Source organism: Erpetoichthys calabaricus, chromosome 2 (genome assembly GCF_900747795.2).
Source record: "Erpetoichthys calabaricus chromosome 2, fErpCal1.3, whole genome shotgun sequence".
Classification (NCBI taxonomy): Eukaryota; Metazoa; Chordata; class Cladistia; order Polypteriformes; family Polypteridae; genus Erpetoichthys; species Erpetoichthys calabaricus.
This window is the reverse complement of record NC_041395.2, coordinates 106,961,592-106,989,555: the sequence shown is the minus strand read 5'-3', so window position 1 is coordinate 106,989,555 and position 27,964 is coordinate 106,961,592. Positions and strand designations below refer to the sequence as shown.

The 27,964-nt window shown below is 39.8% G+C and overlaps 1 protein-coding gene across 1 annotated transcript in view; it reads left to right on the top strand.

Moving 5' to 3' along the window:
* mtch2 (mitochondrial carrier homolog 2) overlaps positions 1-27,578 on the top strand; it is a 30,134-nt gene extending 2,556 nt beyond the window's left edge. The window contains exons 3-13 of the mRNA XM_028794276.2: positions 3,106-3,212; positions 6,033-6,059; positions 11,356-11,412; positions 15,047-15,104; positions 17,204-17,255; positions 17,347-17,406; positions 22,172-22,265; positions 23,018-23,065; positions 24,433-24,500; positions 25,312-25,387; positions 27,286-27,578. Coding sequence (XP_028650109.1) covers positions 3,106-3,212; positions 6,033-6,059; positions 11,356-11,412; positions 15,047-15,104; positions 17,204-17,255; positions 17,347-17,406; positions 22,172-22,265; positions 23,018-23,065; positions 24,433-24,500; positions 25,312-25,387; positions 27,286-27,372 — 734 coding nt within the window. The 3' untranslated portion in view covers positions 27,373-27,578. The remainder of the gene's footprint in view (positions 1-3,105; positions 3,213-6,032; positions 6,060-11,355; positions 11,413-15,046; positions 15,105-17,203; positions 17,256-17,346; positions 17,407-22,171; positions 22,266-23,017; positions 23,066-24,432; positions 24,501-25,311; positions 25,388-27,285) is intronic.
* Positions 27,579-27,964: the final 386 nt, after the last annotated feature.

Below are 27,964 nucleotides of genomic sequence, written 5' to 3'. Positions count from 1 at the left end.
CTGGGCTTAGGCAGCACAACACATCCTTTTGCTATTTATAAAGATGGATTCTTTGCTGCATTTTAAAAAGGCCAGTTTTACGGCCCTTTTGTTGAGTGTTGCCTGACTGTTCTGGTATGTGCTTGTCCAGCGTAATGCTTTTTGTTGCTTTCTGATTTCATTAGCACTTATACTAACAGACTGATAAAGTAATACGTGTGCAGTGTTTAAAAACAATAAATACAAGAGATTTGGAAACTATCTGGAAGATTCTGTATACTTTTATCTTTGTAGAAAGAAATTTACAATTAGTGGTCATGTTTGAGTTAATTTGTGTGTTCAGTGCTTGTGGAGCTGAAAGGAAAATGTGTTATATTAAAGACTTTTGCATAGAAAGCTAATTGTATGAAATAGCAGACCTGCATACGCTAGAGTTTAAAAGTCTGGAATCAGCCAGTATCATTAATGTGATGTAAAAATGTAGCCAAGACATTACTGATGTTGAAAATGCCTCTTACTATTTGAAATGCTTGATTTATAGTTCACTCTTCATATATAATTGCAAGTCCTCATTTTTAGCAGCTGTTTCTCCTAATCTGAAGCTCCCTTATCTTATCCTTAATGAAATATAAATGTGATTTGGTTATTAGATAGGGCTGGGTGATAGGAAAATAAAATATTGTGATGATTTTTTTTTTTACCATATCAGTCAATATTGATAGTTATCACCATCTAATCAAGTCATCTGTGGTGGGCTGGCACCCTGCCCGGGATTTGTTCCTGCCTTGCGCCCTGTGCTGGCTGGGATTGGCTCCAGCAGACCCCCGTGACCCAGTGTTAGGATATAGTGGGTTGGACAATGACTGAGACTGACTGAATTCAAGTCATTATTTATTCATTCTGAGGCTTTTCTGTTAGAATTGCACATTAGAATCTAAAACTAAAAAATGACCACAAATTAAAGGGACTGCAAATGTGAACCAAATTTTAATCAATAAACAAACAAAAAAGCTACAATCTTTTTTCAGAAAAAAATGTTATGACTTTTCTACAGACAGAGCATGCTGTTTTAGAATATGACCGGAACTAATCCCAGATATACAGTACACGTTCAAGTTTAAAAACACAGAGAGAGAGTGTTTGGGCATCCCAAACTGAAAGACAGTCAAAAGTAAATAAAAGTAGCTTCTGGTATCATTTATTTTGAAGTGCAAACAAAAATGTGCTTTTCTAAGCAAAAATAACACAAAAATTGACTCTTGCCTAATACTGTCTCTTGCCTAATATTGTCAGTGCATGGAGTTTAAACGGGCATCTTCCTGCAAGTACTGCGCAAGGAAGACAAGTCTGTCTTCTGTTTCAGGCATTAACACTGCTCTGTTCAGAGGTTACAACATTACTTCCTGTGCTAACTGGTGGCAGGAACACACAAGTATCGCATTGCAAGCAGGCTTACTCAAGAAAATGCAGACAGTTGAGTTTGTTGCTGGGCTTTTTCAGTTACGTGTTCGCTGCTAGTTTCTGGGGACAGGTTTGTCATTGCTGGTGTTTGTGACTGTAAGCATTTGCATTCTGTATCTCCTATTGGATGGCAGCGCTTCATGTGGTAAAATACATTTGTAGTATTTCTAGTTTTTCTTGGCACATTTTTGGCAAAGTTTATAATGTAAACTAATGTCTAGCTCTGTTGTTTGTCAGACTTTAAATAGCCAAAAGATTTTGAGGCAGTTAAGCTGTTGTTTTCTTTACTGGTATGTAAAAATTCTTCTGAATGAATGCTCATCCCTTCCATGACCCCCATGCATCCAAAACAGTGTAATGTGGTTTGCTCCGCTATCTCAACCAACCATGCTGCAGTGTATAGTTAGTTTTTTCTCTTGTGAATATACTTTCAACTTCATTTCTGAAAATAAATGATACAATTATGTGTCCCAGGACTTTGTAATGCTGAACTCTAAAGTAAAACTTGTGATATTACATAACCCTGTAGTTTATCTTTCTTTTCCTCGGTCTGGATGTTTTCTTCAGCATGACATTCAGTATCAGAAGAAGATCACAGCAATAATTATATAAGCAAAGGTTTTGAATATTTAAGTGTACAAGGAAGTAATTTCTTTGCAACTTTCATGTATAATGAATATCTGCATGGTGAATAATTTATTACCTTTTTAAATGACCCATTATACATGGTACTATTGTAAATGGCGGGTGTTGTAGAGTTTAAGTAAAATATTAAGCATGTGATAAGCCTGAGCCAGAACTGTTTGAACTGTGGATAAAAAGAGAATAAATCTTAAATTAAGTAAGACTAAAAATCACCAAAAAAACATCCATCCATCCATCCATTTTCCAACCCGCTGAATCCAAACACAGGGTCACGGGGGTCTGCTGGAGCCAATCCCAGCCAACACAGGGCACAAGGCAGGAACCACCGCAGGACTCACACAAACACACCCACACACCAAGCACACACTAGGGCCAATTTAGAATCACCAATCCACCTAACCTGCATGTCTTTGGACTGTGGGAGGAAACCCACACAGACACGGGGAAAACATGCAAACTCCACGCAGGGAGGACCCGGGAAACGAACCCAGGTCCCCAGATCTCCCAACTGCGAGGCAGCAGCGTTACCCACTGCACCACCGTGCCGCCCACCAAAAAAACATATTACATGTTAATACTCGGCTTTCTAGAACAAAGTGTATCTATACACATACATGCATGTCTATTACAGAGAACAGTACTTTATAAAATATTGAAGTAAAATATTACATTTATAAAATATTGATAAAAATGAGTGAAAAATGAAAAAAACAATTACAGAAGGATTTTCTTCTATCTTACCAGCCTTGTAAGAATAGTGAAACATACATAAGCAAGTGTGGCACCACGATGAACAGGGGACATAAATGTGCATTGTCAACTCCTTATTTAGCATTAAAAAGTTTAAACACAACTCCACTTTTACGCAGGTATAATCTGCTTGCAGAGTATTTGCCTATGATGTCTACAGCAATTTTAGCGTTCTGACTTTTTTTTGAGATTCCTTTGCCATTCTAGTACTGCAGTGTTTTAAATCAATATTTTATATAACAATAATATTCGTTGTTTGCCTATTTACAGCTAAGTATATAGTGAAGATTGATGGGAAAAGAGGACTTTTCAAAGGCCTGTGCCCTAGACTGTGTGCTGGGACAATTGGAACAATAGTACATAGCAGAGTTCTACAGGTAGGCTGCAAATGTATGTTGCAGAACTACAAGTGAAATGATCATATTATACTTGCTATTCAATGCATAACCTTTTCGTTTTCAGGTTTAGACTTGAGGTTTCCTAACTGTTTTCAACACTGGTTATTCTTGTTTGTCATTTTTCATGTGGCCCATATTAGTGCATTATGCACTGTAAGCAATGTCTACACTTTGCTGTACCTGATAAAGTGAACTCTTATCTAGTTCTGAGTATTAATCCAAACGGCCTTCTTCAAGACAGTGTTTCACCTAGGTGCTGGAAACAGTTCTCCAAAGGTGCTGTTTTGAGATCTGGATAATGTGTGGGCCTTTGCTGTAAACTCAGTACTGCAACTGTCCTGCTCTTGGGATCTGCTTGACATGATTTATAAAAGTATTCATTTGAAAAAGGTATGGTGTGGCTTTAGTGGGTTCACCAGCAATACTTATGTATGGTGTGGCATTCATATGATGCCCATTTTAAATTAAGAGGCCTAATGTGAGCCAAGAAAACATTTCCTACACCATTATGGTATGACTCAGCTCTGTACCATTGACAAAAAGCAGGATATATCCATGCTATAAACTAAGTCTTGACTCTACCATCTGCAAGTTGCTGAAGAGCTCATTTGTCAGAAAAGGCAGGAAGTTTCCAATCTTCGTTCAACCTAGTCTGGTGTTTACATGCTTAGCATAGATTTCTGTACATCTCTACTTTAAAGAGTTGTTACCTGAGTATTTTAGCCTGCTTTATAGCATGAACAAGTCTGGCCATTCTCCTTTTAGCTGTTTTTTTTAACAAAGGTGTTTTTACTTGCAGAACTATGCCTTGTTGGATGTGTCCTCTTTACAGTGTATCACCATTTATGTAAATTAAAGAGATTTATGTTCATAAAAATACCAGGAAGACAGCTGTTTCAGAGGTGCTGGAACTAGCATGTCCTGCAATAATAACTCTTCAGTTATGAGGATTTTTCATTTTAATTACAGTGCATCTGGAAAGTATTCACAGCGCATCACTTTTTCCACATTTTGTTATGTTACAGCCTTATTCCAAAATGGATTAAATTCATTTTTTTCCTCAGAATTCTACACACAACACCCCATAATGACAAAGTGAAAAAATGTTTTCAGAAAGGCAAATTTATTAAAAATCAAAACTAAAATCTCTCATTCATGAAAGTATTCAGACCCTTAACTCAGCACCTTGCTCCTTTGGCAGCAATTACAGCTTTGTGATTTCTTGGGTAAGACTCTACAAGATTTGTACACCTGGATTTGTTCAGTTTACCCAATTCTTCTGGAAAGATCCTGTCATGCACCTTTAGATTGGATGGGAAACGTCTGTAAACTGCCATCTTCAGGTCTCTCTGCACTTGTTCAATGGGCTTTAAGTCACAGCTTTGGCTGGGTCATTCAAGGACAGTCAGAGACTTGTCCTAAAGCCACACCAGCATTGTCTTGGCCGTATTCTTTGGCTCATTGCCATGTTGTTTGGTGAACTGTTGTCCCAGTCTGAGGTTGTGGCCGCTATGAAGCAGGTTTTCTTCAAGGACCTCTCTCTAGTTGGCTGCATTCATCTTTCCTTCAATTCTGACCTGTCTCCCTGTCCCGGCCACTGAGAAGCACCTTCATATTTTGATGCTGCCATCACCATATTTCACGGTATGATAGTAGGCAGGTGATGAGTAATGTCTTGTTTTTGCCAGACATAGTGCTTAGAGCTCTGCCCAAAGAGTTCAGTGTTTGTCTGAGCAGACCAGAGCTTATGAGTCCAAGTGGGTTGTCATATGCTTTCTACTCAATAATGGCTTCCAGTTAGCCACTGTACCATAAACACCTGATTGATGGAGTGCTGCTGAAATGGTTGTCCTTTCAACAGGTTTTCCCATCTCAGGCAAGGACATCAGTAGATTGAGTGACCATTGAGTTCTTGCTCACCTCCTTGCCCAAGCACCTTCTTGTCTGGTTACTCAGTCATACCTTTCTCTGATCCATGCCTCACCACAGTTTGATCATTGAGGTCAACAGAGAGTCCTGGTTTATTTATTGACACACAGTGTGAAGTGGTGGGACTTTATATAAATATGTGTGTGTCTTTCTAATCTATGACCGATGAATTCTGTGTGCAACAGATGGACTCCAATCAAATTGTAGACACATCTCAAGGACGCTTAAAGCAAACAGGATACACCTGACCATACTTTGGAGTGGCACAGCAATGGGCTTATTAGAAAACTTACAGAAATGAGAGATTTCAGTTTTTGATTTTTAATTAATCTGTTTTCACTTCATCATTATTGATTAATGAGTGTAGATTGATTTGCAAAAATAGGAAATTTATCCATTTAAAGTTAAATCCACAACACAATGAAGTATGCAGAAAGAGAAGGGGTCTGAACACTTTCCGCATCCACTATGCTCAGAGCTAAAATGTTTGTTGGTGCTACTTTATTATAAAAGCCTAATCAAATAGTAGAAGTTGTAAGACTATGGGTTTTACAGAATTGTGCATAGATGTTAAGCTTCTGCTTGATCGCCATGTCTTTTTTGAATCACTGACCTAGGCACGTGACATCAAAAACTTCATACCAATTTCTTTTCTGAATTTTGAGTTTGAGGTTTCTAAACAGATAATTGTTTTCTCAATCTGGAACTTCTCATGTCACCATCTATTCAAGAAATGTATTTGTATAACATAGGAAAAAAAGCATGGAAAATGCATAGTTTGCACCAGGTCCAGATTTCAAGCTAAATCTTTGGTTAGTCTTTGCTTTTGTTGACGTCCATTTTAATGTTTTGCTGTAAATTTTATTACAGAAATACCAAGATGCTGAGAAACAAGAGGTAACTTTTTTTTTATTATTTTGTGTGAAATTTTAGTTAAGGGAATTATACTATTACAGATAATGGTTGCATATGTCTAGATTGTTTTAAGGTTAGTTACACTTTATTGAGAAGTACTTTTTTGCAAGTTTTTTTTTTTTTTTATGAAGTCTTATTTGGATGTAAGAAAGCATATTCTTAACTTCATAATTTCCTTTTTTGATGTTATCCTTCAAGAAATTATAGAGACAGTTCTTAGCTATCCTAAGAAGAAGAAATGAATCCTGTCAGGGTGTTGTTCTGTGTGTATGTGTGTGTGTCTCCTGCATGTAAAACCCCCTAACCCCCTCCAAAACTGAACCATGAAATACTCTCAATTACATTTTTTTATCTTATTTAAAATAACTGGCATTAAAATTTCAGTTGGATTGAAAAGTGGCTGATATTCTCTTCTCCTCACTAGGGCTGTGGAGTTGGTACAGAAAACTTTCAACTCTGACTTCTCAATATATGGTGCCTTCAACTCCCATGAGTCACATGACTTTACTTGAGTCCGACTCAAGGCTTAAATTTAGTGATTTGTGACTTCCTTGACAATGTTTAAAAAATAACTTGACTTAAGCTTGGTTATTCTTGACTTGTGACTTGAAGTGAACTTAAGATAAATGACTTACGAAGTCTTACGCTATAGCTCCACGGTTTTTATTTTTGTAATTGCTTTCCTTTAACTTGTATTCTGTTAATGTACTGTAAGAGAGCCATACCTGCACAAGGCTTAAGAACTAATCTGCTTGTTAGAGGGCAACAGCAATGGAGGTTTTCAGCACAGAATGGAATGGCTGTCTGCAAGATGTTAGGGTGACATTTTTTTTAATTGTTTTCTTTGAGAAAATCATATCTTAGATGTTATTAGATATATCACGTTATCATAATTAGATTAATTGCAGAGAGTAATGAAAATTTAAGCATTGTTTTTACTCTGATTTTTCTCAACCATGATTTGACTTGACTTGTGTGAATAAAACCTTGAAGGTCAGGACTTGAAATATGATGCATGTAACAGTAATAATAATAATACTTTGCATTTATATAGCGCTTTTCTCACTACTCAAAGCGTTCAGCAATTGCAGGTTAAGGGCCTTGCTCAAGGGCCCAACAGAGCAGAGTCCCTATTGGCATTTACGGGATTCGAACCGGCAACCTTCCAATTGCCAGTGCAGATCTGTAGCCTCAGAGCCACCACTCCGCTAAGCCAATGGAGAGATTTTTAGATGAATGGAATAATAAGACTGCTTTACTTGGAAGAATACTCCACCCAAAAATATTTGTTACTTACCCAGTGTTGGTTGTTATGACCCAAAAATATTTCAATTGCGTGGAGTATTCCATCTTTTAAGATATAAGCCTTAAGTTGGTTTCCTTCTACTATAATTTAAAAAAATAAAATAAAATAAAATAATGAGTACTCTCTTCATCATATTAAATTTTTTTCCATTGCATATCAGGTTTGTTTAAATATATCGTATGTGTATATTTTGTTTAATAAAGCACTAAATGAGAAATGCAATTTTTACACTTAAAGGCCAATAAAGCTATGCTTAGTTCCTGATCGAAAGGAAGGTGCCTCTTCCACTAAAATGTAAATGATCCACATTCTGTCTTTCCTTTATTTATTAATTTTTGGTGCCCTTTTTCCCCCCATGTAACAAAATTTACATTTTATTTATATAGATAATGTAAATTAAGAAATTACAATGATATAGTGTGTACCAAGGTTATTATAGTTAACGAAAACTAAAATCAAAACTGAAACTATTATTAAAAAAACATTTTCCTAAACTGAAATAAAATAATTAACAAAACCGAAATGAAAAACTAAACGAAACTATTAAAGTAGCTGGAAAGACTAACTGAAATAAAATAATAATTTACTAAAATATTTTTAGTTTTCATTTTTGAATGAATATTCTTGCCGTTAGTCTTTAACCTTGTAAGTTTTAACTCTAAAACAGAAAGTCATCCACCACAAGCCGTCCCCACATATATTCATCCAGTGAACGACAGCTGGTGATGGAGGGCGGCTGTTCACACAGGATTTGCGGAGACAGAACGAGCTGAGCGCGGGTGCATAAAGTGTGAGAGATACAAAGCGAATTGCGTGCCACCTTTCTTTGCGCTTGTTTTTGTCGGAGGGAGGAGGATGTTCTAAAATGGACACTGTACAATCGGAATGTGCTGGTCAACAAAAACTTTACCGTATAGACAGAAAAATCATGAGTGAGTAACGTTTCAGTTTATATCTCAGGTGACTGCTTCTTGTTGACTGCAATTCACCTGCCACTTCGCACAGGAGAAATCGTTTTTACTTTCTCATATACGAAGTATAGAGAAAGTATAGTAATCATGAAAAAATTTGACCTCGATATTTTGATGAATCTTGACGTTATAGACCACCCAGAGTCCAAAAATACTGTTTTTTAGAATTGTGTGTGCGTGCGCGCGTGTGTGTAAACACGATAACTCAAAAATGCAAGTAGATAGATGGATGAAATTCGGCATGTGGTTGTTACACCACAATTTGTAGATCTGTATTAACTTTTGGGCCAAATCTATCACTCAGAAGTGGTACTTTACCTAAAAACATACGATATTTGTTGATTTATGCAGTTGCAGAGTCCGATTTATTCAACATTACTTTTATAATAATTGTTCAATATATTATTAATTTGATTTGTTGGTGATGGTTCCTTAATGTACATAATATAAAAATATAATCATTGTCTTGCGGTTTACTCCTCAAATATCCATGCCTATATCTGAGTATACAAGAAAATCGAGCGGAGACCACTCCTGATTTTTGAAAATAAAACGGCACTGATCGAGAGACTGATTAGGTCAGCATACAAGATCAGCATATTGTTGCTGACCAATCACTTTTGCTTTAAAAACATCGTTTAACAACAAAGCAATACAAACGGAGAGTTTGACAAGTGATGAAAAACTAAACATACTAATGGGTTTTTGTATTTATTCTAGATTTATTGATTTATCTTTTTCAGTTCATATTCACAACTCAAAATACCTGATATTGTGAAAGTAATCCATTAGCAGAATTATATTTAAAAATTTGTCTTCCTTTTTTCAATGTTTTTCTCTCTCTTTCTCAAAATAGATAGTTGAAATATCATATTCTTTTTGTTCTTAACATTAGCCATATCATACATATTGCATACCAGGGAGTTTTCCTGCCTTATATTCAAACCTGCTGGGGTAGGCTCCAGGTTTCCTGTAATCCTGCTCTGGATAAACAGGTTTAGATAATGTATATATTGTTCTTAATCTCAGATGCTGTCTCTGTTGTTTTGTGCCTGTCCATATTCCTATTACTTGCTCTTGCCCCGCTCATTATGGGTTTACTGTTCTTATGGTAGGCTATTCAAGTCTCACTGCCCCTAATCTTCACACTACATGCTTGTTGTTCTTTGTTTCCCTCAATACAGCTAGGTGGGTCTGCACACTCATTCAAGTCTAAGAGCCCTGTTCTTCCTAAGCCCCTATGATTTTCATGAGAAAATATTTAAAAAATTATACAATTGTGTAAATTATTCATATTCAGTATCTAGTTTTGATTATGCTTGTTTTTATCAGACAAAAAACAAAACCAGATAGTAAACCATGTAGTGTAGTAAGCTTCCACTAACATCTATCTTACTAAACCACAGTTAAATTATGCACGGCGGACGCACCGAGGCGCATGCGCACTGCGGCCTTGGCACCCGCCCCAGAGTCCAGAGTCAAACGCATGAAAAACAATAACAGAAGTGCGTTGAAATGAACTGTCCCAGGACGCACCCACCCTCCATGATATTTCATCACGCACCGGCTTCCCCCCTGGGAATGGCCCATACTGCTTTCGCGTGTGTTGACAAATATTGCATTGGATTGGAACAGTGCACCCTAAGCCAAATCACCACCGCAAATGTGCCCAAATGTACGTCTTAATATCTAGATGACGCAGTATATCAACCACAGAGCTAATAATGAGAAACGTAGCTGAAGTCATAAACAATCACCCATTAGCAAACTCTATAAAAATGCTACATGAGGTTGAAAGAGAAGCCAATACAAAAGCAGAGGCGGACGGTGTGGCACCAACTACAATTGCCTTAGTGCTAATAAAGGACAAAGAACAGGATCCGAGACGATACAATGTTCCCATTGTTAATGAAGTGGCAATTGTGTTTCAAAGTGATGACGGTGAGCCTCCATTTCACCGTGATATTGTCATGCATTTACGTCCTGATGGAAACAAGGCGCCTACAACGCGCTTCTGAAACACCACAACCACGTGAGTCACAGCTCCAAAAAGAAACCGCTTTAGTAAAAATATGTTTATTTAATTAAATGACATTTCCCAGGACGCACCCACCCTCCATGAGGTGATTGCCATTCTTGGATTTGCGATTCTTTCGAGAATCGCGGGCTTGCTGGTTAAACTAATATCCAAATCTGTTAAGTGTACAGTTCTGTCTGATTGTGACACAAAACTAACTCTGTAGGTGCTCCATGCCATAATTACTAAAACTAAAACTGAAACTAATATATATAAATAAAATAGAAATGTTTTTGTGAAATAAAAAACTAAAACTAAAAATACACGATGAAGGAAAACTAAAACTAAACTGAATTTCCAAGTAAGGTCGTAAAAAAATATAGAAATAAAAACTAATATAAAAAGGCAAAACTATAATAACCTTTGGTGTGTACTATCCCTTTTCACAGTAAACAAATTGTATTTTATTTGATAGTCATTTTTGTACAATTTTTTTTTTTTTTTTTTAATAAAAAACCTTTTTTAATTTTGTAGAAAGTCTTTGTAAATGTTTTCTCAGCCTTTACACATTCTGGATTAAAAGAAATTATTTTACTTATAAATATTAATTATATGATTTAACCATATTGCTGCATTCTTCTCATTTAAAATGCAGATATTTTAATATTTCCTGTTCATTTGCATACATAAGACTGAATTTTATTTTCACTTTATAAAATTATATTCTCACTTGTTACTAATAAGTTAAAAATATAAACATTTAATATCCCAAACTGTTATGGTACAATTGAGCTAATATTATTAATTTATGAATAACTCGATGTGTTAGGAAAACAGGCACTGTATAGTTGCAGAGCCAGGTTTTCCGATGCCTGTGGCTAGAGTTTCCATGTGTAAAACATTCTTGAAAGTGGAGTAGAAGTAAAATGCTGGTCGACCTCTTTTAATTTTCTGCTAATAACTGTATTTGACTTTTTCTTGTAGGATATGGGGAGCTGTCTCAAAGAGGACCCACCCTCTTTCCAGCAAGTTGTAAAAGAGGTGAGAAATCTTTTTCCCCTATAGTGAGTTATGGAAAATAATTATATAGTTTTTACACACTTCATTATGTTGTAGGTTTAATTTTAAATTGATAAATTTGACATCTACATTCAATTACCCATAATGACATAGTTTAAGAAATGTTTTTCAGAAAGAATTGCAAATTTATAAAAATAAATCCCTAAAGTTTGTTTCAAATTCATTTGACAGCGGCTGGTTGTTTCAGTTTACAGTATTTATACTTATGTCTGCAGCTTTCCTTGCAGAAGCTTTCATGTCTTCTGTTGCAAAAGCCGATTGTTTGAATTTTGTGAAACAAATTCTGTAGAAAGGTAGAATGACTCCTTCTTACAGTTCTACTGCAAGTCCTCATTATAGATGTATAAATTAATCATTTTCTGAAGGCTCCATGCTCACATGGGACACATTCAAGTTTGGAATCACCATTGAAAATATTAAATAATTTTCCATTGTTGTTTTTGCTCTTGTTTGACTTATTTGTTTATATACACTGACAATAAAAATTATTAATCTCAATTGCAAGTTTTCACATTTTATTCTTAAAGAACATTTACTCACAGTGGGTTTAATTTCTCATTTTTGACATTGATCAACAGAAACAGACCCTTAAATGTCAAAGCAGATCTCTGCAAAGCAATCTAGTCTTAATTACAAATATAAAATGAAAAATAACTGATTACATAAGTATTCACCCCGTTCAGGCCATTATTTATTAGATGAACCTTTGGCCCCCATGACAGCTTTGAGTCTGTGTGCACAGGTCTGTGTCAGCTTTGCATGTTCTTCCCAGACTTCTTTGCAAAACTGCTCAAGCTCTGTCAGGTTGCATAGTGATTGTGATTGAACAGGCTTTTTGAAAGCCAGCCATGAATTCTCAATTGGATTGAGGTCTGGACACTGACTCGGCCACTCTATGACATGAACACTGTTGGTTTTAAAACCATTTTATTCTGTGCAGCTTTGGCTTACTCCCAGGGTGCAGGTTTCTTGCAGATTTCTTGAGTTTTTCCACTGGGACTTTCCTGCATATTGCTGCATTCATTATACCCTGTACCCTCACATGCCTTCCAGGGCCTGCTGCAGAGAAGCATCCCCACAACATGTTGCTGCCACCATTGTAATTCAAAGTCAGGGTGGTAAGGTTTTTTGATAGTGTGCAGTGTTTAATGTTATGGTCAAAAACCTCATTTTGGCCATTATCAGACCGTAAAACCTCCTTCCAGCTGACATCACAGATGCCCATGTTCCTTCTGGCAAACTCTAGCCAGGATGTCTTGTGCTTTTTAAATTTTATTTAAATAAAGGTCTTTTTTTTGCCAAAACACTGTAACTGGTGAAGCACCCAGGCAAGAGTTGTTGTCTGCACATTCTCTCCAATCTCTGCTGTGCTGTAACTTGTAACTCCTTCAATGTTATCATAAATCTGGCTTTCCTCATACTGGTGGTGGCAGCAGAGGCTTCCCTCACTGTCTCCTTTGTGCACATTTTTGTGGACAGCCTGTTTTTGGCAGATTTCCAGCTGTGTTGTACTCTTTCTATTAATGAGTGATTTAACTGGACTCCAGAGGATACTCTTTTGACTTGGATATTTTCTTGCCTCCATCCCCTGACTTGTACTTTTTCAATTACCTCTTCATGGAGTTGCTTGGATGTTCTTTTGCCTTCATTGTGTAGGTTAGTCCATGATACTGACCCCACCCCACTAGCTGGACCTTTCACGTGATCAGGTGATCTCCATTTAATTAATTATGTGGATTCTACAACAAGTTGGTTTCACCAGTAAATACTTGTGCAAATAATTTTGAGTTTTATATTTGTAATTAAAGGGCGGCATGGTGGCGCAGTGGGTAGCGCTGATGCCTCGCAGTAAGGAGACCTGGGTTCGCTACCCTGGTCCTCCCTGCGTGGAGTTTGCATGGGTTTCCTCCAGGTATTCCGGTTTCCTCCCACAGTCCAAAGACATGCAGGTTAGGTGCATTGGCGGTTCTAAATTGTCCCTAGTGTGTGTGTGTGTGTGTGTGTGCGTGCGTGCGTGCGTGCCCTGCAGTGCCCAGGGTTTGTTTCCTGCCTTGCGCCTTGTGTTGGTTGGGATTGGCTCCAGCAGACCTCCGTGGCCCTGTAGTTAGGATATAGCGGGTTGGATGATGGCAGGATAGTTGTAATTAACTTAGACCACTTTGCAGAGATCTGTTTTTACTTAAACATTAAAAAGTATTTTGCTGTTGATTGGTGTCAATAAAAACAAATTAATTCTGCTGTGATTCAATGTTGTGTATAAATATTAACACAGAATGCAATAGGTGAAAAGTAGGTATGGTTTAGGAAAAAATAATCATTTGATTTTAAATGAATATATGTCTATTACTACAAGCCATGGCAGCACTTAATCGCTGAAGAAACAGAATTGCAGAAGCAAAATAAGATATTGAGCATAATATAGCTTGGCGCTGAGGAGTTTCATAAGTCTGCCCACGACACTCGCTGTGAGCTGATCAGCAAACAAGAAACGTATTCTTACCTTGAGAAAATAGTACCAAGAATCTGTGGTACAATTTATTTTTTTTCAGTTTACTTTTTTGCCCCAAGTATATGTCAGAAATGCAGGAGGCATGTTTTCTTAAACTGAAACTTTTGTTACTTCAAAGTAGACGTATCCGGTATGTTTTTTTTTTTTTTATAATGGGTTCCTGGTACCCATAAGCTCTACTATAAAAGAGTGCAAGAGTGGACTTTATTTTTTAAAATTTATAAAATCTGGTTTGTAGCACAATTTCATATGACAAATCAATATATACTATGATTGTGAAGAAATAACTTTGAATTGAAAAATACAGAACTTTAAGCTGTGGTGGTCAATAATGTTCTTCAATCACAAACATGACTTCCACATTTTTCCTTTCTTTCCCCCCATAATAACCAAACTAATATCTATCAAACTAGTTTCAAACACATTAATAACAAAGAACCAAGCCAGTGAAAAAACATCTCTGCCATTATGATTAGTGAGTCTCACTACTTTACCTCAAAGTTGCTGTCCTCCTTACCATAAAAAAAATCTCAAAACATACAGTGTGCTCCATAATTTTTGGAGTACATTTTTCCCTGATTTACCCCTCTGCTCCACAGTTTAAAATTACAAATCAAACAATTCAGACGTGACTAAAGTGCACATTGCAGACTTTAAGGTATTTGCATACATTTCTGTCACACCATGTAGAAAATACCACTTTTTAATACATGGAAGTCTAAAAAAATGTTTGGCATGGAAATATCTTTTTACTTCTTTTTCCCTTTCCCTAATCTAAACTCTTTAGCCTTACTGCAGAGATGCCCTTCTTGCGGTGTAACATGGTGGTGGGTCCCCCAACTGGCAGTTTTAACTTTGCTTACAGACTAAAAGTAGCTGATGATTTTCAGATTGTTTTGTTGTCCACTATAATGTTACTTGGCCACTCGGATGTAGTAACCTTTTAATTACAGAGTGCAAACAGAATCTTTTTAAACACTTTATTTGGAAAATTACTTTTTAATTGTTTTGTTCATAATGTTAAGGTGTTAGTACTTTGTCTTTAACAGGGGTAATATGTGATTGATGATTGCTTTCTTTCCACAGACAACCAAAGAGATGGTGGCACGTTCTTGTGCCACATTTGTTACGCATCCGTTCCACGGTAAATGCTTCTTCTTTTCACAGTTTCCTCTTTGTGTGTCTCACTATGCATATGTCATTTAGTAAGTGGCATGCTTTGGGTTTGAGAAGTTAATTCAGAAAAAATGTTGAGATAGGCACTACATGCATAGCACAGAAATTTATAAAAGTATAGCCTAATAGTTTTGGCACAGGTATATTTTTTTTTTCAAAATCGGTGTTTATAGAAGTCAGTAGGTGGATTGGGAGAGCATGGGGGGGGTCATGAGGTCACTGGAAAGGGGTGTGTGGCACTCCCAATATCTATGCAAAAGGACAAAGGTCCAAGTCTTTAGAGTCCTGGTGCTTCCTGTCTTGCTATTTGGTTGCGAGACATGGATGCTATCCAGTGACCTGAGACGAAGACTGGACTCCTTTGGTACTGTGTCTCTTCGGAGAATACTTGGGTACCGCTGGGTTGACTTTGTGTTGAACAAGTAGTTGCTCATGGAGTCCCAAATGAGGCCCATTACCTACATTGTGAGGAAGCGTCGGTTATGGCACTACAGCCATGTGGCGTGATTCCTCAAGAGTGATCTGGCTCGCAGGATTTTCACAGTTGAGGACCCAAGCAGCTGGAACAGGCCAAGGGGACGCCCATGTAATGCTGCGGCAAATAGATTGTAATTTCTCATTTTTTATCTGGGGGTCCAGTCTGCCTGGGGGGTTGCCACCCGGGAATCCTGAGCTATTTCATTGTGTGGTGGGTATGGCAACACTTTGTACCAGTGCTTGCTCCCCAACCTGACCTGACCTAAGCTTTTTTTATAGAGTCGAATTGCATTCCGGTGAAGTGTAGTGTATTGTAGTATCAATATTGCATAATAATTTTGCATAATTTTTTTTTCTGTGGAATGACTAAACAGCTGAAAGACTAGAGGTATCATTCATCCTTTGCCTCAGCTGCTAAAGTGTATTCCTTAAGATCCTTAAAAATACAAGTTTCTTTGTGGTGACCTGGTACCACGGTCATTTTGATATATATGATTATAAGGTACTGTACATGCAGAATGACGTCTGGCAGCTAAACGGGTTACCACTCAATTATCTTTGTGACTCTGAGGATCCCAGTGGGGGTCCCTCTCTCAACTGGTTAGCAAAGACAGTGACCTACACCTTACCTTGCCATGATAGTCAAGTGTATGCTCCTGTTGTCATCCAGACATCTAGACATAACTATAGATAGAAAATAGAAAATGGTATTACTTTCCTCATATAACCCTTGAAATGTGTGGGTTAAGCACTGCTTTTCTAAAAAAGGAGAGTTGACCTGATTGGTACATAGTTCTACTTAAAAGAAGAAAAGTGAAGTGCACAAGGCAGAGAGGCCACAAACTAAATCAATGTACTCCTCAAGAGGAAACACATTTAAACTGATCGCTAACCTTACAAGATTACTGTTTGAAATCTCAAAGAACTATTCACAGAGATACAGTGATCTTGCAAGCTAAGCCATATTTAAAACATACAGTATTGTTAGTGTGGGTACTGTTTGTATATTCAAGCATTAACCATTGAGTTTAACAATGAAACGCCGGGTCCTTAATTGTGATTTCTGGATACAATGAGATATATAAAAGATGCAGTTATGTAGTCTGAATACGGCAAATCTGTAATACGATGACCTAGACTTTAAAAGTTATTGCACACTGGTCCCCATTGCAGAGAGAGACAGAGAGGTTTCACAAAATATTATATCTGTGGCTTTCTTACTTTCAACCTGATTTTAATTACAGACTCTTCGTCATCTAATTTAATTTGTGAAATTCACAGAAAATGTGTGACTTTTTTTATTTATGCTAGTAGGCTCTCGGCTGTATTTTCATACTTGTATACAACAGTAGAATGTCTAAAATTACGCTTCAGCATGTTCCTAGCCAGTCTTATTAATGTAATTCCCATACAAATCTTATTTGAAACTTTAGCAATAACCCTATGTCAGTGCCACATCCTTAGTCTAGTTGGCCATTCTCTATGCCAGTCAATGTTGACACAGGGGGTTCCATTTGACTTTGAAACAAGAGTTTCTTCATGAGAGGTTTGTTGTGTGAGCGTGTTGTGATTATGTTCTTCTTTTCGTAGTGATCACGTTACGATGCATGGTACAGTTTATTGGAAGGGAAGCCAAATACAGGTCAGTGGTTCAAAAGGAAGGGAACTAAATTGTTGTGATTACTTCAACAGATGGTCTGCTAACATTTTTCACCTTTTTTTCCTCATTTTAGCGGAGTGTTCGACTCTATTGTAACAATATACAGAGAAGAAGGAGTCTTCGGTTTTTTTGCGTGAGTTCAGTCACTTCAGTATTTTATGTTGAAAATTAGCGTACACTATTTGAACAAAACAGTCTCTTAATTTTTTGGCTGGTATAGAGAAAACCACTCTAATACTAGGCCTACATCAGAGAAACTGTGTTATGGTGCATCATACAAGTTTAATCACATCTTGCCAGTTGCTTTTATGAGCATCTACCAATGTAATAAGGTTTAAATTTTACCTTCTAGTGTTTTCTCAATTTACAGGGTACTCCTTCAGAAGAGAACATCATTATAGCAATATCTTGGTGTTTTGTAAAGTGCATTTTTTTTTCCTAAATGAAGACTTTCTTCATCATAGGAGGTTGTTTTGAGACAAAGTGCGGTTCAAAACAACCTCCTATGATGACTAAAAACTTTGGACGGCGTTTTCCCTTGCCCGGACGCGGGTCACCGGGGCCCCCCTCTGAGGCCAGGCCTGGAGGTTGGGCTTGATGGCGAGCGCCTGGTGGCCGGACTTGCACCCATGGGGCTCGGCCGGGCACAGCCCGAAGAGGCAACGTGGGTCCCCCTTCCCATGGGCTCACCACCTATGGGAAGGGCCAAGGAGATTGGGTGCAGTGTGAGTTGGGTGGTGGCCGAAGGCAGGGACCTTGGCGGTCCGATCCTCGGCTACAGAAGCTGGCTCTTGGGACGTGGAATGTCACCTCTCTGAAGGGGAAGGAGCCTGAGCTTGTGCGTGAGGTTGAGAGGTTCCGGCTAGATATAGTCGGGCTCACCTCGACGCACAGCTTGGATTCTGGAACCAATCTCCTTGAGAGGGGCTGGACTCTCTACCACTCTGGAGTTGCCCCCGGTGAGATGCGCTGAGCGGGTGTGGGCATACTTATTGCCCCCCGACTTGGAGCCTATACATTGGGGTTTACCCCGGTGGACAAGAGGGTAGCCTCCCTTCGCCTTCGGGTGGGGGGACGAGTCCTAACTGTTGTTTGTGCGTATGCACCGAACAGCAGTTCGGAGTACCCACCCTTTTTGGAATCCCTGGAGGGGGTGCTAGAGGGCATACCTTCTGGGGACTCCCTCGTACTGCTGGGAGACTTCAGTGCTCACGTGGGCAATGACAGTGAAACCTGGAAGGGCGTGATTGGGAGGAATGGCCCCCCCCGATCTGAACCCGAGTGGTGTTTTGTTATTGGACTTCTGTGCTCGTCACGGATTGTCCATAACGAACACCATGTTCAAGCATAGGGGTGTTCATATGTGCACTTGGCACCAGGACACCCTAGGCCTCAGTTCGATAATCGACTTTGTGGTCGTGTCGTCGAACTTGCGGCCACATGTCTTGGACACTCGGGTGAAGAGAGGGGCAGAGCTGTCAACTGATCACCACTTGGTGGTGAGTTGGCTTCGATGGTGGGGGAGGATGCCGGTCAGGCCTGGTAGGCCCAAACGTGTTGTGAGGGTCTGCTGGGAACGTCTGGCAGAGCCCCCTGTCAGAAGTAGCTTCAACTCCCACCTCCGGCAGAACTTTGACCATGTCCCGAGGGAGGTGGGGGACATTGAGTCCGAATGGGCCATGTTCCGTGCCTCTATTGTTGAGGCGGCTGACCGGAGCTGTGGCTGTAAGGTAGTCGGTGCCTGTCGTGGCGGCAATCCCCGAGCCCATTGGTGGACACCAGCGGTGAAGGATGCTGTCAAGCTGAAGAAGGAGTCCTACCAGTCCCTTTTGTCCTGTGGGACTCTGGAGGCAACTAATAGGTACCGGCAGGCCAAGCGGAATGCGGCTTCGGTGGTTGCTGAGGCAAAAACTCGGGCATGGGAGGAGTTCGGGGAGGCCATGGAGAACGACTTTCGGACTGCTTCGAGGAGATTCTGGTCCACCGTCCGGCGTCTCAGGAGGGGGAAGCAGTGCAGTGTCAACACTGTATATGGTGGGGATGGTGCGCTGCTGACCTCGACTCGGGACGTTGTGGGTCGGTGGGGGGAGTACTTCGAAGACCTCCTCAATCCCACTAACATGCCTTCCAATGAGGAAGCAGTGCCTGGGGACTCGGAGGTGGGCTCCCCCATCTCTGGGACTGAGGTCACCGAGGTGGTCAAAAAACTCCTTGGTGGCAGGGCCCCGGGGGTGGATGAGATACGCCCAGAGTTCCTCAAGGCTCTGGATGTTGTAGGGCTGTCTTGGTTGACACGTCTCTGCAACATCGCATGGACATCAGGGACAGTGCCTCTGGATTGGCAGACCGGGGTGGTGCTCCCCCTCTTTAAGAAAGGGGACCGGAGGGTGTGTTCCAACTACAGAGGGATCACACTCCTCAGCCTCCCTGGAAAAGTCTGTTCGGGGGTTCTGGAGAGGAGGGTCCGTCGAGTAGTCAAACCTCGGATTCAGGAGGAACAGTGTGGTTTTCGTCCAGTGAACCAGCTCTACACCCTTAGCAGAGTCCTGGAGGGTGAATGGGAGTTCGCCCAACCAGTCTACATGTGTTTTGTGGACTTGGAAAAGACGTTCAACCGTGTCCCATGGGGGATCCTGTAGGGGGTGCTCCGGGAGTATGGGGTACCGGACCCCCTGATAAGGCTGTTCGGTCCCTGTACAACCAGTGTCAGAGCTTGGTCCGCATTGCCGGCAGTAAGTCGAACCTGTTTCCAGTGAAAGTTGGACTCCGCCAGGGCTGCCCTTTGTCACCGATTCTGTTGATAACTTTTATGGACAGAATTTCTAGGCGCAGCCAGGGTGTTGAAGGGGTCCGGTTTGGTAGACTCAGGATTGGGTCACTGCTTTTTGCAGATGATGTTGTCCTGTTTGCTTCATCAGGCCGTGATCTTCAGCTCTCTCTGGATCGGTTCGCAGCTGAGTGTGAAGCGGCTGGGATGGGAATCAGCACCTCCAAATCCGAGACCATGGTCCTCAGCCGGAAAAGGGTGGAGTGCCCTCTCAGGGTTGGGAGTGAGATCCTGCCTCAAGTGGAGGAGTTCAAGTATCTCGGGGTCTTGTTCACGAGTGAGGGAAGAATGGAGCGTGAGATCGACAGGCGGATTGGTGCGGCGTCCGCAGTGATGCGGGCTCTGCATCGGTCTGTCGTGGTGAAAAAGGAGCTGAGCCGTAAGGCAAAGCTCTCAATTTACCAGTCGATCTATGTTCCTGCCCTCACCTATGGTCATGAGCTGTGGGTAGTGACCGAAAGAACGAGATCGTGAATACAAGCGGCTGAAATGAGTTTCCTCCACAGGGTGTCTGGGCTCTCCCTTAAAGATAGGGTGAGAAGCTCAGTCATCCGGGAGGGGCTCAGAGTAGAGCCGCTGCTCCTCCGCATCGAGAGGATTCAGATGAGGTGGCTCGGGTATCTGATTAGGATGCCTCCTGGACGCCTCCCTGGTGAGGTGTTCCAGGCACGTCCAACCGGGAGGAGGCCCCGGGGAAGACCCAGGACACGCTGGAGGGACTATGTCTCCCGGCTGGCCCGGGGAACGCCTTGGGATTCTCCCGGAAGAGCTAGAAGAAGTGGCCGGGGAGAGGGAATTCTGGGCATCTCTGCTCAAGGTGCTGCCCCCGCGACCCAACCTCGGATAAGCAGAAGAAAATGGATGGATGGAAGACTTTCTTACCCCTGAAGAAAAAAGCTTTTGTTAAACCATGTATTTTAACCTAATAAAATATGTAAGGATTCTGACTATAGAAAAGAGATTATTTTACCTTTTATATCATATAGGAAAAGTGTAAAGGTTATTCACACTCTGAAAAGAAAGAAGGTAAAAGATGAAGGCTATACAGCTGAAACATTGCGTGTCTTTCTTTCCAGTGTGAGAATAACCCTTTAATTTTTTGCTTTTGCAGGTTGCATGCTGATGCAGGCCTTCACTAACCTTATACCGTATGTTTGGGGTGGCACAGTGCCAGTCGCTACTGTTTCTAAGCTCCAGAGTCCTGGCTTCCAGGTGCTGGGCCCTTTGTCAACAGATTCTGCACATTCTCCTTGTATGTCCACCCCCGAGATGTGCATTTTAAGTTATTCAGCATTTCTTTTTGGTATTTGGTACACTGTATTAATCCCTGAGGAGAAATTGCCTTTTTGCATGACCTTTGGAGGTCCAAGTGCAGTGTCAGCCATTGTACGGTTCCCCTGGAGCAATTTTCACGTTAAGGGCCTAGCACAAGGGCCCAACAGAGTAGGATCTCTCCTAGCAGTAATGGGAATTGAACCTACATCCTTCCAGATACCAGTGCAGATCCTTTAGCCTCCGAGGCACCACAGCACAATTGAAGCAGTTTGAGTTTGCCGTGCGGTGGACGGGAGCAGCCCAGTCCTGATGTGGTACCTGTCCAGTGTTGTCAGGATAGGCAAGGACTCCCAATGACCCTATGAGGAATAGGTGGAGTATGTCTCTGATAGGTATCGTTTTTTTTTTTTTTTTTTTAATATTTGCATAATTTTTTTGAGCATTAAAAACTAAGTAATTGTAGTTTTGAACCCTAAAATAATTTCATTCTCATTCTTTCTGTCATTTGGGGTTATAATTGATTCATCTGCTGTTGATGTACTATTTATGATGATATGTTAAAAAACAAAAATGTCTTAACATTTCTCTGAATCTTAAATTGATTTCTGAATTCCTTGCATATTCACAGATGTTACCGTTTGTGTCAGTCCATCACAACAGACTGTGTTTCGATATTCTCAGGGATTTTTTTTCCCTCTGGCTTTAACATTTCTGTCTCGCAGTAGAAATCTTTACTTGTCTCCAGTCCACATATCTGTAGGTCTGTCATCCATGTGTGTCTCTCTGTCTCTTGCAGTGGTTTGATTCCTCGCCTCCTAGGTGATATTATTTCTCTTTGGCTCTGCAATGTCTTGGCACATCTCATTAACACATATGCAATAGACAATACTGTGAGTATTTTTTTCTATAATGTCATTGTTACAGAAAGCTGGAAACTTTTATTATTGATCTGAGTTTTTTTAAACTACTGGTGGGGTTCTGCTAATTTTACAGAATCAGAGATTTTCATCTGCATTGTTGCAGCTAATTTTCCTCCAGGTGTTGTATCAGTCTTAGGCTACTTAGTAATAATAATAATACTTTATATAGCGCTTTTGAAAACTCCATGAAGGAAGGACATGGCAAACCCATGCTCTCCTTACTGTGAGGCAGCAGATTTCTACGTAGCAAATGCAAGTGACGAACAAAGTGTGGTCATACGATAAACATTCTGTTTCTCTTTCTTAAATTTAACTTTTAGTATTAAAGTTGTAAGCTTATTACCATTCTATTTTTGTGTTGTGAACTATGCCATTTACTCAAATCCTAAATTAAAATAAGAGAGATGCTTATGTTGCTTCCATAAAAAATCATGTGGATTCATTCATTTCTGTGCTGAATGATTGGTATGGTTTTGAATCTTAAGAGTTCAACAAGCCATTGCTTAACTTAGTTCTTCGTCAGGATATATTTACTGCCTTTTACATGTGCAGTTACACACAATATGAGTTAAAATGGACTAGGATTTGCACTGCAAAAGGGTTGCACAAGCTGGGCTGAAGCACTAGAACAGATCAGGTGGTAGAACTGATGCAATTTTCCTGGCTTCTGTCTTCACCTGTAAGTTCATGTTATTAAAGGCTACCTTTCTGTGTCAATGCAGATGTCTCATACAGGAGAAATTAAGAGCTGCTCTCAAGCCATCACTGGGGTAAGTGCATCTGAGTGTCACTTTGCATATAAGCACAGAAATAATGGGCTATATGCACACGTTAATGCTGACGTACTTCCGGTGAATTCCCAGCCAGCTCAGTCACTTCCATTGTCCATGCTGCAGTTGTGGTTTTTGTTTAGTGTCGAGAATGTCAGAGAAAAAGAAGTTTAAGTTTCAGTGTACAGATAGCGCTACAGCTTAACGTTAATGTGTACCTTTATGTCATCCTTCCAGTAAGTGTTCATACATTTCAAACCATTGTGAAAACCTGATCTAAATGGATCGTCACTATCCAGAAAGAGAGCTTTACAGTTGGTCATCATACCCAAGTTTGTAGCTGGCGTATTTAAAAAAAAAAAAAAAAAAAAAAGGATTTTCATGGACCAGGGTCTGAGATAGGGTGGTGACTGTTGAAGGAAGGAGAGGTTCCTGCGTCGTTTGAGTTGAATAATTTCTCTGTTCCACATGCAAGACTGTGGATTTGGGAGAAGAAAAAGCGACTGATGGAGGGTGACACACTGGGCGAGGAGGAGGATCCAGCAGTTGTTGATGGAAACATGACTCTCAGAGAGGACATCCTCCAGCTGACAAAACAAATGGAGACCCTTACAATGAAGTAGTGGTTTGGCATTCACCGTTTTGTTGGCTCAGACAAGAGACATTCACTTTTTTAATAAGGTACGATGTCTCTTGTAGCATCAGCACCAAGAACCACATAGGATGGATTCTCTGCTCTTTACACACCTCTTTGAAGTAGCTTGCTGTCTTTAAAAGGACTAGTTGGAAAAGCACGCGCAAATGTGCGGAGTTACCGTTTTTTAGACGTGCTCCTGTTATTGATGATGTAATGCTAGCTCATTGTTTTGGTGAATCATCCCTGGCTGATGCAGCTTGTCCAGCGCAGTTGCACTATTAAGCTTACATACATATTCATTCACCTGTCCCTGAATAAAGTTTTTAATGACTAATTATTGAAATTCTGTTTTTTTTTAAAGAAGCCTAATGTAATCCTATTTGTTCCATGTACGTTCATAGTAGACACAAGTACTTAATACGTCCGGATTTTACCTTCATAATTGTGGATGTAGCCTGAAATATATAGTTTGAAGCCCTTCTCCTTTTTAGCTCTTGACATTTTGGTACAATGTTTGAATAATGCAAATTATGTCATTTACCATAGGTTTGGGCACATCTTGAAGCAATTGGGTGAAAAACACCATAGTTAGTCCATTTTGATATCAGTGCCGGAAGTGTAGTAGCTGGCTAACGCGGAAAGCAGAGGAGAGTGTGCATATAGCCAATTCTCACATGTATTTTTTAAAAATAAATGTGAATCAACTGCTTCTCTTTTGTTTTCTGTCTAGTTTCTAGCCAGTATGCTGACGTACCCTTTTGTACTTGTTTCAAACCTCATGGCTGTCAACAACTGTGGGTAAGTTTCTTGTACACGGACATCAGAAAGAAGGGCAGATAATCTGCTAGCCACGCCGAATGGTATACTGATGACAAGTTTACATGACCTTGTTCACAAAAGGCTTCTAATCCCTTGGCTGTAGGACTCCCACATGTGGCTCCTCTGGGTCAAAAGAGTGTGTTTGTTTTTTTGTAATATTCATTAAACAAGAATGTTTACCTCTGAGTAATGCAGCACATAGAGGTTTTTGTTTCTTTGGGACAGAGGGTTGCAAAAGTGTGAGGTTGTGATTTTTTTAAATTGTTCAGCACTATATTATTTTCATTGTCAGCATCAGAACTTGTGAAAAGATCGTAGGCTGTAAGTTACCTCCCATTCAAGTCCTGCATGAGTCCAGGGTATTGAAGTGGGCCACAAAGATCATAGCTGATCCTACTCACCCAGGGCATCATCACCTGTTCTAGAGATGTCCGTCCTGCAAACGCAATCAAAAAGTCCAAGCTAAAACAATACGTTTTTCCCCCCCAAGTGCAGTTATTCTGACTAATCTGGTTTGAACTTTGACTCTGTATTTATGTATACCTGCACTCTAGACCACCTGGACATTTTAGTCCTACTTTATCTCTTTATTGTTTCTATTGCCCATGTATGCTGCATCATATTTTATCATTTTACATTTATCTTTTCTGTTCTGTGTTACACCATTTGTACCTGACCAATAAAGTGAATTCTGATTCTGACCATGAGCATACTAAGGCATTTTTCTTAGCAGGTTATGTTTATTTTACGACTATGTAACAATGCTCCTTTTGCTTTGTTTCGTATTTAGACTTGCTGGCGGCCTCCCACCATATGCCCCTGTTTACAAGAATTGGCTGGATTGTTGGAGCACCCTTAATAGAGAGGTAACTGCTCGCCAGTCCGGGGAATCCCTTTAAATCATAAGTAGCCCCAGTCTGAAGGGGTCTTTTCTTGTATATAGTAATGCTCTTAATCTCTTTATTACTGGATAATCAATTTATTGTAGTAGGTGTTTGTGTTACATTTTTATTATGATGTGTAAAGTGTGCTTTCTATTAACCTTTAGCTATTCTGATTTACACTTTTGAGAGAGAAGCACTGGCCTAAGAGCTGTTTTCATTGAGGGCTCAAAATTGCAGGATTTTAAACTGGTTTCTTTGTTAGGAAAACACATGGATAAAAATGGTCTCTTTCAGTCCAAAATTAGATTTATGTTTACCTTTTGCAGCCATAAATGGCCCAAACAGTTAAAGCGGAGACAAGCTGATTTAATAGACCAGTAGTACCGGTAGATAAACAGAAAAGCTGGCTGACTGAGTACCTTCTCATCATGTGATGTAAACAAAAGATCAGGGTACATGGTATAATAAAACTTTTGGGCATTCTGTTTAAAGTGCAGAATTTTTGATGAAACTTACTGTAGGATGTTCTGTGCCTGCCAACTCAAAACACAATTTCATCAAGCATTTTGTTTAATAAGGACATAAGAAATGTGACAAAAGAAATGAGACCATTCACCAAAAATCCAGAAAAAATGTATTACATAAAAGTTACAAATTGATTTGCATGCCATTGAGTGAAATACGTATTTGATCCCCTACAACCCAACCAGAATGCTTGCTCCCACAGATTGGCTGTGTGCCCATGTGACACACAGATTACAATCAATCAATCAATTACAGATACTCCTGATCTCCACTCGTTACATGTACAGGCCTGTCTTAAGTTTGCCAGTGAGCCTCTGAATCTTCCGGGCCTGTTCAGGTGCCTTCTTGAGCAGGGGGACCTTGCAGGCGCAGCAAGATGTCAATCCATTACGCCATGGTGTGTTACCAATGGTGTTCTTGGTGACTGTGGTCCCAACTGTCTTCAGATCATTAACAAGCTCCTCCTGTGTAGTTCTGGGCTGATCCCTCACCTTTCTCATGATCATTCTCACCCCATGAGGTAAGATCTTGCATGGAGCTCCAGACTGAGGATGATTGATGGTCATTTTATATTTCTTCCACTTCTGAATAATCGCACCAACATTTGTCACCTTCTCACCAAGCTTCTTGCTGATGGTCTTGTAGCCCATTCCAGCCTTGTGCAGGTCTACCCTGATGTCCTTTGACAGCTCTTTGGTGTTGCACATGGTGGTGGAGAGGTTGGAATGGAAGAAAATGATTCTGTGGTCAGGTGTGCTTTATACACACAACAAGTTGAGATCAGGAGAATCTGTGATTGATTGATTGAGCAATTGATTGATTGATTGATTGTAATCTGTGTGCCACATGGGCACCCTGACAATCTGTGGGAGCCAGCATTCTGGCTGGGTTTTAAGGGAAGCAAATACTTATTTCACTTAATGACATGGAAATCAATTAATAACTTTGTAATGTGTTTTTTTCTGGATTTTTGGCTGATATTCTGTCTCCCTCCATTAAAATGAAACTACCATAAAAATTAGAAACTGTTCATTTCTTTGTAAGAGAGCAAACATACAAATTCAGCAGGGGATCAAATACTTGTTTTCCCCCCACTGTATATTCCAAAAAGAGGAGACTACACAGTGTGTAAAAGAGGAGGCTGGGCTTTTTTATTTCTCTTTGACAAGGTTACCAATTCATGGTCAGTACTGTCACATGTACAGGGCCCACTGAAGTTACCTGTCACCATCACCTTTATTTTGTTTCTGTAACTTTCATGGAGTCAGGTCGTTGCTTGCCCTGTTTCTGTAATTACCAGCCACTTAATTAGATTCTCCTTTGTGTTTTTTCTTTTTTTTCCCTTTTTCTCCCAGGGCAATATGAGCCGTGGAAACAGTTTATTTTTCCGGAAAATGCCTGCTGGGAAGAAGTATGCAGCAGACCAGAAGCGTTTTTTTTAAACACCTGTGCAAATGAATAAAGTGTAATTATTATAATTATTAAAAATGGATGAATGAATGGAAAATGTTTCTTTGTATGCATTTGTTTACAATCATGTATTCAATTTTTTTAAAACCAAACTGTCAAATCTTGGAAGCAGTAAACACATTTATGCATTATTTTATGAAGGAGTGGCTTGCTTTGATTAAAAGTATTATTAATTTTATTATTTTGTGCTTGGAAATTGATTTCTCTCCAATGGTATTTTGGTGGTTTGCCGTAGAGAACAAGATCATACATGGGATAAGTCTTGACATTCATTTAAAAAATTGCAGTACTTCCTGTAGTATCTCAGTTAATAGGCATCTTGTGTTGTGCTCTAAATATTTAATGAACGTTGGTAGAAGGTGTTAGACAAAGTGTCAGTGAGAGGCCTTCTCTGTTTCAGGGAAAGTGACACCATGACATTCTTGTGGACTTGTATTTGCAGCTTTCTGTTTATTTGAATGTTTTGTGACTAACAGCCATGATATATACATTCATGGGGAAACAGCATCAGGCTCTTTCTATTTTGACAGCAGTCTGCACATTATCCAGATGAGCACTTGTCAT